Genomic DNA, 14,213 nt, shown 5'->3' on the forward strand with positions numbered 1-14,213 from the left:
GCTGGGCCATACGCTAAATTTATGTTTCACGTTTTAAGAAACTGCTAAACTCTTTCCAAAGTAGAACCCCATGTTTTTCTCTGAGAGGTAGTTATGTGGGGTCTCATTTGATAAATTATTAGTTACATGATGTATTTGTGCACTTTCTGTATTTTGTTCTACTTTATAACTTTAAAAGAATTTAAAAATGAATTGAGGGTGAGGTGGTGGATGGAGTCAACTCTGGGCAAGTTTTCCGTAAGGGGCAGGACGTGGGGATGCTGCTTTGGGGATGGGAGGGAGCACTGAAGAGAAGCACCCGGGGAGCCAAATCCTACACGAATCCCATAGAGGGGGCCCAGGACCCTCAGGCTCAGCACCTGGGCGGGGATATGCAAAGCACATGCTAATATATGCAAATCAGTTAATGTCTCCCAGGGTTTTCTTGCCTAGGGGTCCATCTCCAACAGCTGTGACCAGGGTGGTGGGCAGGCACCAGACTTGGGGGTGCTGGGCCTTAGGTCCTCATGACCTCACCTTTCTGGGAAGGAGGGAGGGAGGCTGCAGGCCACAGAGGCCTGGGGGTGGAGTATCACCTGTTAATCCCTGTCCTGCTGAGGCCACCACTCTCTCTGATCCCCTTAGGCTGACCCTGGACACTGGCGCAGCTAATCTTCACCACTGAAGACCCAAGGGCTGGCAGGCAGGGCAGTGCCCCCTTCCCTGACGTTTACAGGGAGGGGAGGGCCCTCCCAGCTTACAGACACCCCCCATGGCAGGGCCTAGACCCCTTGCCTAACACAGATAAGAGCTTTGAGGCCCAGAGAGAGACAGTAACTAGTCCAGGGTCACACAGCCTGCCCTGGCAAGCCCTGGCCAGCCCTGGCATGGCTACCCCCAGGGAGCCCCAGCTCCCTGTCTGACATTTCCCAACACACACGGCCTGTGCTGAGGCCCAGGAGACAGCAACCTCCAGGAACCAGGGTCCAGTGCACAGGACCCCTGAGGGCAGGCTCTTCTCCTCAGAGCCCATGGTTGCCAGGGTCACCGGGGAGTGGGTGCCCTCACAATCAGGCTGCAATGGGCGTTGTCTCTGCAGAATGTTCCTTTATTTTCCTACTGTCTCATAAGGCCCTGGGGCCCAGCCCATTGCCTGCGGCTTCTCCCACTGAGCGGTCGGAAGAGGAGAAGATCCTTACACGCCTGTGCACCTGGGGCCTGTGCCTGCGGATGAGGTTGTCACTGCAGGTGGGTCACAAGCAAGGAGTCCTCTCTTCCCTCCTCTCACTGCTCCACTTCCCCGCTCTCCAGTGCAGGCGTGTCCCCTGAGGCAGCTTCTCCTGCCTGTCACTATGTCCTCTCCCCGCTCCTCCATGGGCCCAGGTCCTCTCTCCTCCTGCCCACCTCCCTCCCTCCTCCATCTCTCACCTCTAGCTGGTGTCAGGAAGAAAGCAAGCTGAGTCAACAAATTCTCACTCAAGTGTAAATGACTGAAAGGGTCTGGGAATATCCACTTTTGAAAGGGAGGTCCTGGGTAGCCAGCAATATTTTTCTAGTTCATATCTATTGCGTCTCTCCCCTTATTTAGAACTTTTCTCTGTCTCCCTGTAGGATTTTGAGTAAATGCCAGATACCTTCACTAGGGCTGAAAGTCCGTAATTAGTTACCTAGAGGCATTCTGAGCTGGACTCTGGATGCACCTGCCACTGCTGCTTCCTGCTCGTTGTTTAAGAATAGACACAAATGGACTTTTGAATGCCCCAACCCCAGCCTCCCCAGACACCCACGCCCTGTCCCGACCTCTGTCAGAGCCCTTCACACATCATGCATGTATGTGTGTGTGTGTGTGTCTCTGAATGTCCCCGACACCGCCTGCTCATGGCACACAGTAGGTGTTGCACGAGCAGAAAATCAGCAGTGGCCAAGAGGGGTGTCCAACCGGCCTGAGCCCCGGTGAGCCCTTCATGCCCTCTGCTCCGCAGCCATGGCCCGCATCATTGACCTGGTGCCCTGGGAGGACGGCTCCACCCACGTGTACGCGTCCCCAGCCATCCTGCTCCCGATCGAGAGGCGGCGAAACCAGCTGGCCGGAGTGAAGCAGCAACTCTACCACCCGGCCCTGCCCAGCCTGCGCCGCATGGACATGGACTCCGTCACTGCCTGCCTCCCCGACGAGCACTGCCAGTCCACCACCTACTGTGGCAAAGGTTGGGCATGGGCTGCGCCGGCAGGGGCCCCTCCGGGCCTTTGGGGAAGGAGTGGATGGTTTCGAGAGAGAGACCATGGAGGGAAAGGCCACGAGTGGCCGAGGAAAGGGCTAAAGGGCGGGTCCCAGCTCTGCCCGGGAAACCTCGCCAGGTCTGAGCCTCTGTTTCCTTACCAGTAAAATGGGATGATAACCGACTTGCGCACAAGGCAACTATGAGATTAAAACAGACAGGGCATGAGAAGCACCCATCGTAGTCCCTGGCTCTTAATATATGCTCAACTATAGTGTTGTTGTTATTATTATTAATGGAGAGAGAACTGTGCAGAGGTCAGCAGTTGCAGTAGGAGGAGTGACAGTAATAGCAATAATAACAACTCCTGCCCAATCACGTCTCCAGTGGAAAAGGAAGAGAAAGACCCTCCTGAGCCCTCCCACGAATGACAGGGGGACATGTGAGCCTCTGGGGTGAAAGGGCCACGTGGGCCCGGGAATGACCCTTCGTCCACTGAGAAGCTTGAGTGGGGAGGTAGGGGTGCCACACAGACCTACACGTTCCTTTCAGCCCACCTATTAAGCACCTGCTTGGTGCCTGACACCATGCTGGGTCCGCAGGGAAACAAAGGGCATTCCGGCTAGAGGGAACAGCATGTGCAGAGGCCTGGAAGGGAAAAACTACACGAGGTGCTGGGTGCCCTTGAGAGGTTTGGCTGGGCCAGAGGAAAAGGTTCTCGTGGGGGCAGCAGAAGCTGTGGCTGAGGACAAAGGCACAGCTCAGGAAGGGCCCTGCGACTAAGCTCAGGGGCCTGGACTTTCCTGGGAGGGAAAGAGGGACCTCTGAAGACTTTAAGCAGAAAAGAGATCTGGTGGGAGGCGGGGGGCATCCGGGGTTAGGATGCTCGGAGGAACCACAGTCTTCAGGAAGGGATGACAGTGTCTTGGCCACACAGAAGGGTTTGGGAAGGTATTGAGAAGATAGAGCAACAAGATTTGGTACCAGCGTTGGGCGAGGGCAGTGTTCAGGAAGATACCAGGTTCCAGCGTGGGTGACAGGTGGGGTAAGCCTTGAGAGGCTGCATGGAGATCTACAGAGGTCCCACACAGATACCTGCAGGGCCGAGATGCGGAAACACAAATTTGGGAAGAGGGTGGGGAGGGAGGGAGGAAAGGAGCAGTGAAGCTCCCACACCCCCTCTAAAGGGGAGCAGGTACTGGGGCCCCACAGACTGTGCTGTGTGGGGAGGGTCAGCGCAGCTCTCTGGGCTTCCAAGAGAAGCCAGGAATCTGGATTTTTAGGGAAGGCTCTTGATTTAGATATGTATTTTATTGCAAGTATATGCTTTTAGTGAAAGTAATAGAGTCACAAGTTCAAAATTCAAAATTCTGTAACAAGGTCCATTTTAACAAGTCTCCCCTCCCCTCCTTACAGGGAGCCGCTCCGTTTCTGATGTATCTTACCACGGTTTACTAACACGAAGACTAACATTTATTCTTTCGCATCTCAGCTTTTTATCATGAGCATATTCAAACACAGAGAAAAGTCGAAGAAATACTGTGAACACCCATTACCTTCTGCCTGTTTGAATGAACGGTGGACCATATTTGTGTCCTCTCTCTCTCTTTCTCACACACACACACACACACACACACCCCTTAGCAAGCAGCTCCCAGGATAAGAACAACCTCCTACGGGACACAATATCATTTTCACATCCTGGAAGGTTAACAATAATAACAAAACATCTAATAGTCCATATTAAAATGTCCCCATTTACCCCCAAAGAAGGCTTTTATAGCTTTAAAAAAAAAATCTTGGAACCACGATTCAATCTAGGATTGTGCATTGCAATTGGTTGTTAGGTTTCTTTAGCCTTCACCCAAAACAGTCCACCAACTTCCTGTTTTTTCCTCGTAATCCTGACTTTTTAAAGAATCCAAAAGCGTTATGTTGTAGACAGTCCTACATTGTAAACTTGAGCAATTGTTTTCTTATGGTGTTGACTACCTTGATCGTCTACTTCCTGTAAACTAGAAGCTGGGCTTAGAGGCTCCATCAGCCGGGTAAAACATTTCTGGCCAGAATCTTTCACAGGTGACAGGTGCTGTGTTTGCCATAACACTTCAGCAGGAGGCACAGAATGTCACCCCACTATCCATGATGCTAAGTTTGATGACTTGGTTAAGGTGGTGACCTGAACGCATATTCTTCTCTGCCTCCAATCATCTCAATTTTAGGCTTTAAAGCAAAAAGTAGCATGCGGTATACGCTCTTCTGCATGTTGAAGGTCTCATACAGGGAACTTCGTCTATTTATTTTGAATAGCTGTATCATGAGGGTGTGTCACAGTTTTAACCAGTCCTTTAATGACAGACACTTGAGTTGTTTCCAATCATTTTCTATTACAAACAACACTGAAGTGGGTAAACCGACCCACATCATTTCCCATCTATGCAGCTATAAAGTGGGATAAATTCCTAATTAGGACTGTGGGGTCAAAAGGTCTGTGTATTTATAATTCTGACAGATAGTGCCAATTGCTTTCCAGAGGCTTGAATCAATTCATACTTCTTCTGGCAACGTATAGCAAGGGCCCTGTTTCCTACAAGTGCACTAACTTTTGGATTGTTCCCAATCTGATAGGCAAAAATTGGTATCAATGTGGTATGATGACAGATTCATCTTACGAAGGAGTTTGAGCGGCTTTTCACGTGTTTAGGGGCTGTTTGTATTTCTTGTGTTTGTGTGTGAACTACTTATGCACGTGTATCGTTTACCCATTTTTCTTTTTTTTTTTTGGTCTTGATTTCTAGAAGCTCTTTCATTATTAGGGAAATTACACCTCATCTGTAAAATAAGTGGAAATATTTTTTGCCATTTGTCTTTTGACTTCTCACATTGTTTTTGCCATGCCAAAGTTTATTTTTATGTAGCCAGTTATCAATCTTTCAGGCTACTTGATTCTGAAATTGAGTTGGTAAGGCCTTCCCCACTCTAGGGTTATGAAGGAATTGACCCACGTTTTCTTCTAGTGCTTCTGTGGTTTCACTTTTTTTACATTGAAATCTTTGATCTATTTTGAGTTTATCTGTTGTAAGGGGCGTGTTAAGTAAAACTGTCTCTCAAATTTTTAAAAGTCATCAGATATTTTTGAAACCTTTTAAAGCACTGTGGGCCAAACCTCTCCTGCGTGGATCCGTGACTGCTGGTGGACAGACAGGCTTCTCCCTCTCTTTCTTCTTCAGATGACTTTGACAATGCCTCCTTCACGCTCCTCGGAGTCCCCAACAAACCCCTGCAGAGCCTAGTAAGCATCCTTGGCCCCTGGCCTGGGTTTCCTCGGGAGAGGGGGAAGGGCACACCTGCATCCAGCCCCCAGCATCTCGGGTCCAGGGTTCTACTCCATGGGCTTCCTCAGCTGCCGCCTGGGGACCCCGCCCTCTTCCCATCTACTTCAGGGGTTTCAGGGGCCCTCTGGGTCCGATGGGCCCAAGTGTCAGGTCCAGCCTGGTGGTGGTGTGTGTTGGGGGGGGGGGGGTCCGCGCCCCAGGCTTCTACACCTCCCCCCGCGACCCTGACTCTCATCGCCCTGGCAGGACATCACGGCGACCGGTCGGCGGCTCCGCGACAGGTGCCGCGAGGGAAAGCTGGTGCCTATCGTGCCTGGCATCAACCGGGTCGACTGGCCCTGCTTCACGCGCGCCATCGAGGACTGGTCCCACTTCGTATCCTCGGCCGGCGAGTTCAAGCTGCCCTGCTCGAGCAAGAGGGGTCAGTCTACTGGGCGCGGGGGATGCCCTAGGGCGGAGAGCTGGCCGGGGCGCTCGGTCCCTGGAGCCGAGACCCGGAGCGCTGACTTCGGGCGGGGGGAGTCGGGGTGGGCTCCGGCAAAGACAGGGCAGAGAACCTGGAGAGCAGCTGGGGCACTTAGAATGGGCGGCACCGAGACAGCTGAGGGACGTAGAGGCGGGGTTCGTCTTGGGGAGGGGGCGGGGGTCAGATCCAGGCCAGGGGTTGAGGGCACGGCTGGTTCTGGGACCGCCGGAGCAGGGTCTGGAGGGGGGTTTGCTCTTGCCCGGAACAGCAGAGGCGGGGCTGGTTCTAGAAGCTGGTGTGGGGCGGGGCTTGTTCGGGGCTTGATCTCGAGGCGGGGCTCCGATGACAGCGGGAGCGAGGATTGCTCGGGGCTGGCTCTAGGGGGCGGGGCTCTGGGGCGGGGCGGGGCGGGGCTCTGGGGCGGGGTGGGGCGGGGCTCTGAGGCGGGGCGGGGGCGGGGGCGGGGTTTGTTCGGGGCGGGCTGGGTGCCCGAGGTGGGCGCTCTCTCCGCAGTCGAGAGTTTCAGTGGCTACGCGGTGCGGTACTTGAAGCCGGAGGTGACCCAGAACTGGCGGGTAGGGAGGGCTGCGAGCTGACCCTTCCCTGGGGGCTCGGGGGTAGGGAGTCTGGGGGGAGGAGAGGCTAACACGGGGCGGGGGCCGGGGAGGGGAAGAGGAGACGGAGAGCAGGGTCTCCGACTTCCCTGGGCCATGATCTCCCATAGAGAGCGCAGTGTGGGGCATGGGCGAGGGGTCTCTATCCCGCTGCGGGCTCACAGACCCCTAATCCCTTTGGCCTGCCCCAGTACTGCCTCAACCAGAACCCCAGCCTGGACCGCTACGGACAGAAGCCCCTGCCTTTCGACTCCCTGTAAGTGACGCCACGGGCCCCGGGACCCCATACCTGGAGGAGGAAGGGTGGAGTCTTGGCCGCTTTCAAGCGCACACCTAGTGGCCCTTGAAAATGTAAGACCTGGGAAGAATTGATTGGCTCCAATACACCACAAGAAAATTGCAATTTCAAAATGAGTTAATGTTTAATTCCTACTAAACGGAGCACCCTCTCACCCAGTCCCTGGCAACTCCACGCTTTCGGAGTGGAGGCGTTAAAGGTGGGGCGAAGGTGCCGTGTAATCCTTCGGGGGGGCGGCGTCTCCCGACGTGGGAGTGAGATTCCCGGAGTGGGTCGCCCTTCCCCACCTCGGGCTCACCGTCCTCGGTCTTTCGCAGGAACGCTTTCCGACGCTTCGGCTCACACTACAGGTAGGGCGATGACCCCGCCCCCACCCCTCACCTGGCCACGCCCCCGTTGGACCTCAGGGCTCAGGCAGTTCTCAGACCCCACGCCACTCGCGTGGAGTACGCTAGGGGATTGGTACCCTCCTGGGTGATGTCCGGGGGGTACGAACTGCTTCCCTCCCGAGAGATCCGCGCCAGGCAAAAGCGCACCCCACTGGGAGGTGGGGGGAGTGCAGTCCGTGTCCCACCCCATTCGGCCCAGAGCAGGACAAAAGGAATGGGGGTTACCAGGGAGGTGAGCAGGAGTCGAAAGAGTAAACTGACTTGTAGGAAGTATGATGGAAGGAGCCAAGAATCTGCCTTCCAGGATGTGGATAGGTGGGAAGGGCTGGGCTAGTGCTCCCAGCTGGAGTGTGCAAAATATTCAGGCATCTTCATAATTGGGCCATCTCCCACCCCTCCAGCCCATTCCCTCCACTTCAGCAGTACCAGATTCCTAGGTGTGACCCAAACCACCAGGACAACCCAGCACTCCACACCTTTGCTTGTGCTGTTTCAGCACTTGGTGATCCTTCCTTATCTGCCTGGAAAACTCCTCTTCACTCTTTGAAGCCCAGCTCAGATGTCCCATCCTCCCTGAAGCCTTCTCTGACCCTCTGCCTCTCCCCCGGAGCTCAAACCCCCTCCAGCTGGTCACCACGTGTGCATCCCTATCTCACAGCAGCCAGACTACTGCATTATAATCATTGATGGAAAGCTTGCCTTCTCACACACAGGGGAACGCTGTCTGCTTTTTTATCTCTTTATAGTGCCTGTCAGAGTAGGCTCAGTAAATGAGTGAAAAAAGAGTAAAGCAGTGCATGGTTGGGGATGAGTTGGAGATAAAGATCAGGCAAACTGGAGGGGGGCTTGCAAGTCAAGCAGAGCAACTGAAAATATATAAAAGGAAATAGGGAGCCATTGAAGGCTCTTGAGCTGTAGTGAGACAGGATGCAAGCTGTGTTTTCAGCACCTTGAGGGCAGGAAGTTGGGTTTTGGGGGAAGGCCTAGAGAAGGACAGCCTGACTTTTCCCCAGGACCCCCTGGAGGCCCCCACCTCACCCTTGTTTCTCTCCACAGTCGTGTCAACTACCTGACCCCCTGGCGTTAATCTCTGAAAAGCAGGCCGACCCCCCCGGCTGCCAGACTGTGCCGCCTCAGGTCCCCAGCAGGACAGAGAGTGTACAGTGGCACTACCCCTCTCCCTCAGAGTTCAGCCTCACTGGAAATAAACCTAATGCTCCCCCAGGGAGGCACCAGGCCTCTGTGTGTGTTGGGGGGGGCGGGGGGAGGCAGGGGCTGGGACAGAGCCAGGCCCTCTGGATGACAGTGTCTTATTCTGGCCTGTCCCCCGCCAGCTCCTGGAGGTCTGGTGTGGGGCTGGAGAAAGATGTCTGGTGACCCCAGGTAGAGAGTCAGGGTCTGAGCCCCAGGGCCCAGCCGGGGTGAAGTGCAGAGGCGGGCCTGGGAATCGGGTTCTCCTTGTGCCCCCCGGGTCCCCGCATGCAGCCCCACATCCAAGCCCCCTCCACCTCAGACTCTGAACTTGAGCCCTCAAGAGAAAAGAGGGCAGGGAGCCAGCCCGGTGGCACAGCGGTTAAGTGTGCAGGTTCCGCCTGGGCGGCCCGGGCTTCACCAGTTAGGATCCCGGGTGCAGACATGGCACCACTTGGCAAGCCATGCTGTAGTAGGTGTCCCACATATAAAGTGGAGGAAGATGGGCACGGAAGTTAGCTCAGGGCCAGTCTTTCCCAGCAAAAAGAGGAGGATTGGCGGCAGATGTTAGCTCAGGGCTGATCTTCCTCAAAAAAAAAGAGAGAAAAGAGGGCGGTTGAAAGGGATTTTTTGACACCTCTCTCATAGCCCTCGTGGTACCAGTGTACTCTGGGGGCTTGCCTGGGCCCGGGGTCCCCCTGAAGAAGTGAGGTGGGCTCCGGCCAGGCCTATGGCCTCTGTTCCCCGTGAAGCAGCAGTGGGTAGAAGGAAGATGAGGTGCCTGAGGCCACTCAGAGAAGAAAGTTTCCTGTTCCCCAAGGCACAGCCAGTGAACATAGCATGTAAGCAAAGAGTTGTCTGCTCTATCCGCATGGCTTCAGGACTAGCCCTTCTCTGCCCACCGACCTACAGCAAGGAAGGGATGATGTCCTGGGGACAGCCACGGGCTCTCCTGGACCAGGTCCAGAACAACCGCACTCGAAGGAGCAGAGTGTCTCCATGGTTAGGGGCTAGAGCAGCCAGCATCAGCGCTTAGCCCCCTGACCTTCCAGATGCCCCACCCCCAACCCCCGCAAGGACAGACCCCGATCAGGGTAAATAGCCACCAAGCTCAAAAACTGTTTGAACAGGACTTTCGGTGCCAGGATCTGCGGCCTCAGGGATCCATGAATCTTCTGAAATTATGTACAAAATTGTGTGTCCACTCAGTGCCCACAAAGGTTAGGAAACTTACACCCTCTCCATTCCCTTCCCCTGATAGTTACTGAGCACCCAGTGCATGCAAGCCAGGCCTCAGGTGGACGGAATTTAAAGAATAGTACCAGCCCCTCACTTGTGGACCCTGTGTTATACTGTTCAGAACACATGATCATGTGACCCAATGTCTCCTCCAGGCCTCACCCCCCATAAGCCCCCTGGAAAGTGAGCAGAACCGATGCTACCCTATTTCACAGATGGGAAAACTGAGGCCCAGGTCAGGGAAGTCATTAGCCTTCAGCCAAACCCAGAAACAGGACTCAAAGCAAGTCCCAGCACTTGACAGAGTGTTTGAATATAGTTTGTGCTCAATATTTGTAGAATAAATTATTTCCCAGAACGGGGGTCTTTCGTTCCACTGTGGGTAATAAACAAGGAGATGAACTGTGGTGCTGTCTGACGTGCAATCAGAGCCTGCCTTACAGACTCGAGGCTGATTTTAATTTCTTTTGGGGGTGGAGGTAACAATCACTATCCTTAAACTGAGGTCAGGGACCGTGGTGTCCATTCCTCCGTCCCCAGGTATGGGGCTCTGCTGACAAGGCGGCAGGACGAAGGAGCACGGGGAGGAGCAGACAGGAAGTGGTAAGCGGTCCCCAGAGCTCTGCCTCCTGGGGGCCTGTTGAGGAGGTACCCAGCCCCCTGCCAGTCCGTGCAGGAAGAAGCCCTTTCGTCCAAGCCCAAGGGGCAGTCCGCCTGGCTTGAATTGGGAAGCCACTGGCAGGGCCCCCTGGAGTGTCAGAGCCACATTCTACAGCCCTAAGTAGCCCCTCCAACATGACAGCTCAGAGAAGAGATGGATTCGCCCAAGGCTCACAGCAGGGATGCTGGAGTCCTGGCCTATGTGAGACGGGGGACGGCCAGGGAGCACGCTGAAGCACGCCAGAGGGAATCAAGTGCCTGGGAGGTTTTGCTGGCCCTGCTTCCCTGACACTGAATAGTTGGGCAAGCCGCTCCGGGAATGTGGCCCAGCCGACACTTGAGGCCTCACCAGGCCTCACGCTGAGTGCTGGATGCTGGAGGGACACAGACCAGATGCCATCCCTGCATTTGAGGCGTTTCCAGCCCAGTGGGAGAGAGGCAGGCCCAGCTGACTCAAACCTGAAAGCAGAAGGTGAGAATGTGGCACACCAAGGCCATATTCCTCGAGTTCAAGATGCCATGAACGGTAACCCACACCAGCAATCTGGTTAGGTTCTTGTCCACCAGTTGTGCATTGAATCCGGACTTCACAGATATAAAAACTTCATGCCCATTGGGCCGGCCCAGTGGCATAGTGGTTAAGTTCACACGCTCTGCTTTGGGTGCCTGGGGTTCACAAGTTCAGATCCCAGGTGCGGACCTACACACTGCTCATCAAGCCATGCTGTGGCAGTGACCCACATATAAAATAGAGGAAGATTAGCACAGTTGTTAGCTCAGGGCCACTCTTCCTCACCAAAAAAAAAAAATCATGCCCAGGAATAAAGGCAATGCAGAGTAGATGAGCATTCACAAGCCTGATTTAGCATACACTTTCTAAGTGCATGGCAATGTGTTAAGTACTTTGCAGGCCCCGTGAGACCCATTTTACAGATGATGAGATGGACTCAGGGAGGCTAAGTGACTGGCCCAAGGTCACACCGCTGGGGATTGGCAGAGCTGGGAATTGAAGCCAGCCTGCCTGACCCCCAAGCCTGTGGCTACCACACTTTCCCGCTATGAGAAAGACACAAGCCAAGAGTGGGGAGGAAATCAGGGGGGCTTCCTGGGGTGAGGACATTCGACCAGAGCTTAGAGGGAGGGGAAGATGTTCCACCAGAAAGCTCTCCTGGAGTTGCTGGTGGTGGCAGAGTCTGCAGGTTGAAAAATCTCACCAACCAGCCAAGAGATGCAAAGGAGCCCCCCCCCCCCCCCCCGCCCAGTCCCCCCTGCACTGTCTCCTGTCCTTGAAGTCCCCTCAGCCCTGGAGGGGGGCTCTTTGCTCATCATAAACAGATCGCATTAGAAACCCTCCCTGTGGCCCCTGCCTTGGGGACAGCCAGCCTTCCTGGCCTGACCCCAATTCACCACCCTGGCCCTGGGCCTCAAGGCACTACCCCAACACAAACCCCTCCACCAGCTTCCTTGCTGTTCCAACCCCCCAGGCTCTTGTCTGCCTCCTAACTTGTTCAAAGCTTTCCTTCCCCCTGAAATGCTGTCCTCATCTCTTCCTGCCCAGATCCTCCCCTCTCTTCCAGACAGGCTTCTCTCAAGTCCCCCCTTCTCCCCCTACTCTTCCCCAGGGTTATGAGGACGGGGACCTAGCTGTTTCCGGGGACTAATGCATAGCCTCTGGCCCGCAGTGGGCTCTGGGGAAACACTGCCCTTGCTCTTATCTAAGTGGACCTGGGCTCAGGGATGGGCCTGGGGCTTCCCGGAACCAACACACAGATCTGGACTAAATGAGACACCTTCTACGATAACAGCTGTGTTTGTTACAAAGTAACACACAAAATGGGCATCCTCACCCAGGACCTGCGGCTGGCAGTGGGGGAGGATCAGGGAGGGGCCAAGGGTCCTGGCTGACGGAGGGTGGCGAGAGGGTCTGGGAGGACCCTCGCATGTAATATGTTGGACTACGTATCAGCAGCTTTGACATTTTTGACCCTACCTTTTGAAACATGGAAACCTCAAAACTCATCTGAAGTTCTTGCTTCACAGGCTCAGTGCCCGGCAGCCTGCAGGTGCCCGGTAATGCCTGTGGATGGACAAAGGCAGGCCTGTAGACCCGGGTGGGGACGGACATACACACACACAGTGAAGAGGGTCCCTCTTCTCTGGCCCTCTCCCACCCCCGCCCCTCCCCTTGACCTCCTTCAGGGCCCTGAAGAGCACTAGGAATGCTGTTGGAATCTTTGTAGATTTGCGAAAATCAATAGCGGCCAAGGCTTTTCCCGGAGGCATGACCTTCAAGGAACAAAGAAACCATCACTTGAGGATGGGATGGGGAGCTTATCAGAGGCCAGCCTGGCCTGGGCTGCAGGCCCTGGGCAGACGTCCAAGGCCTGAGCAGCCCAGGGTCCTGTCTGAGGCCTGCTCTGGAGGAGGGAGTGAGGTGGGGGCGCAGGAGGGTGGTCAGGATGAAGGAGGGAGAGAAGGCGCTCCACGATGGCGCCTGGGGAGGCCTAGCTCTTTATGGAGCTACCTCTGCACAGATGGGAAGACAGAGCATAAGGGCTTCAATCCCTCAGGGAGTTGAGAGCAGGCCAGAGGGCTGGCCGGCCCCTCTGCCTGCTGGTGAAGAGCTTTCCTGCTCCCCTGGCCAGACCCTGTGCCAGCACCAGTCCCGGCCATTGTTCACAGCTTCCTGGCCAGCAAAGAGTGGCTTGGAGCCAGAGCACCAGGCTTCGGTGGCTGGAGCTGGAGGCCTGTGAGGTTCAGAGCCCAGGGCTGTCCTGGCCCTACTGGCCATCCCCCACCGGGCCCACCTGGCCAGCCCCCAGGCCACTTTCATCACTAACCGTCTGGCGTTGGGCAGCACCTGGACTTCTCAAGGGCCAGCCCAAAGGGACTACTCAGGCCTGCCCTGCCCACCTCATAGAGATGGCATGAGGCTCAGACCAGCTGGTGGATGGAAAGGTCTTGTGAACGGGGTGTCAGGGGTGCGGGTGGAGAGAGCCCTGACATTCAGGTGGCAGAGCTAGGCTGGCTCCCTCCTGCCTCTGACCTCCCAGTGCTCTGCTTTCCTGAGTGGCCACAAAGGGCCAAACACTCCACACAGGTGTTCCACTGTGCCCTCACCCTAAGGCTGGAAGAAAGCATCACTGTCTCCACTCCACAGATGAGGAAAATGAGGCTTGGAGGGGTCCAGCCACCTGCCCTGAGCCTTGCTGCTGATGAGGGGCAGAGGCAGGACTCTAGCCGGTCTGACTGTGATGCTCTTATCCACGACACCACACCACTGCCACCGTGGTTCACGAGCACAGGCTCCACTCCCGGGAGCAGGGCCCGCTCCCACTGTCGCCCTGTGGGCTGAGCACAGAGCCAGCCACACGGTGGGAGTTAGACGAAGCTGTCAGGACGATGAGCTCCCTAGAAAATTTGTCCTTGGTGGGCCAGCCTACCCTGGCATGACTTCTAGGCCCCGGAGGAATGCCCCTCCCCCCCTTGCCATACCGCTTTTCCCAGCCACTAAAGGGAGCTCTAGTTTGTACCCCTAGTCACAGCGTCTGAAGCTCTCCATGAGAATGCTATGCTCTAAGAGAGAGAGAGATTTGCATCAGATATGGGACACAGGAAGCTGTGGGTTCCTGGGCAGGCAGGAGGAAGAGGTACGTGTGTATGTGACCAGGTATGGTGGGCAGCCACTTAAGCCAGTTGCTGCTGTTTCTGTCACTTACAACCAAGAGAGTCCAGACTGAGACAGGAGGGGAGCAGGCTGGAGGCCAGGAGAGGCATGGAGGGAAAAGGAGACACAGAATGACCCTGTCCCTTCCAGAACCAC

General features: G+C 55.4%; 1 protein-coding gene across 3 annotated transcripts; it reads left to right on the forward strand.

Annotated features, from left to right (window-relative positions):
* The first annotated feature begins 447 nt into the window (after positions 1-447).
* Positions 448-10,137, forward strand: SPMIP8 (sperm microtubule inner protein 8). Of its 3 annotated transcripts, none has more exons than XM_023637086.2 (8): positions 448-1,227; positions 1,962-2,186; positions 5,429-5,490; positions 5,780-5,954; positions 6,513-6,574; positions 6,805-6,869; positions 7,229-7,261; positions 8,357-8,528. In XM_023637086.2, exons 2-8 carry the CDS (start codon positions 1,964-1,966, stop codon positions 8,385-8,387), a joined length of 651 nt encoding a protein of 216 aa, XP_023492854.1. In that variant the 5' UTR covers positions 448-1,227; positions 1,962-1,963; the 3' UTR covers positions 8,388-8,528. The 3 variants fall into 3 exon arrangements, with proteins under 3 accessions (XP_023492854.1, XP_023492855.1, XP_023492853.1); XM_023637087.2 differs by having other exon boundaries at positions 1,104-1,227; positions 6,513-6,556; XM_023637085.2 differs by lacking the exon at positions 6,513-6,574 and having other exon boundaries at positions 1,104-1,227; positions 8,357-10,137.
* Positions 10,138-14,213: the final 4,076 nt, after the last annotated feature.

Source organism: Equus caballus, chromosome 3 (genome assembly GCF_041296265.1).
Source record: "Equus caballus isolate H_3958 breed thoroughbred chromosome 3, TB-T2T, whole genome shotgun sequence".
In the NCBI taxonomy this organism is placed as follows: domain Eukaryota; kingdom Metazoa; phylum Chordata; class Mammalia; order Perissodactyla; family Equidae; genus Equus; species Equus caballus.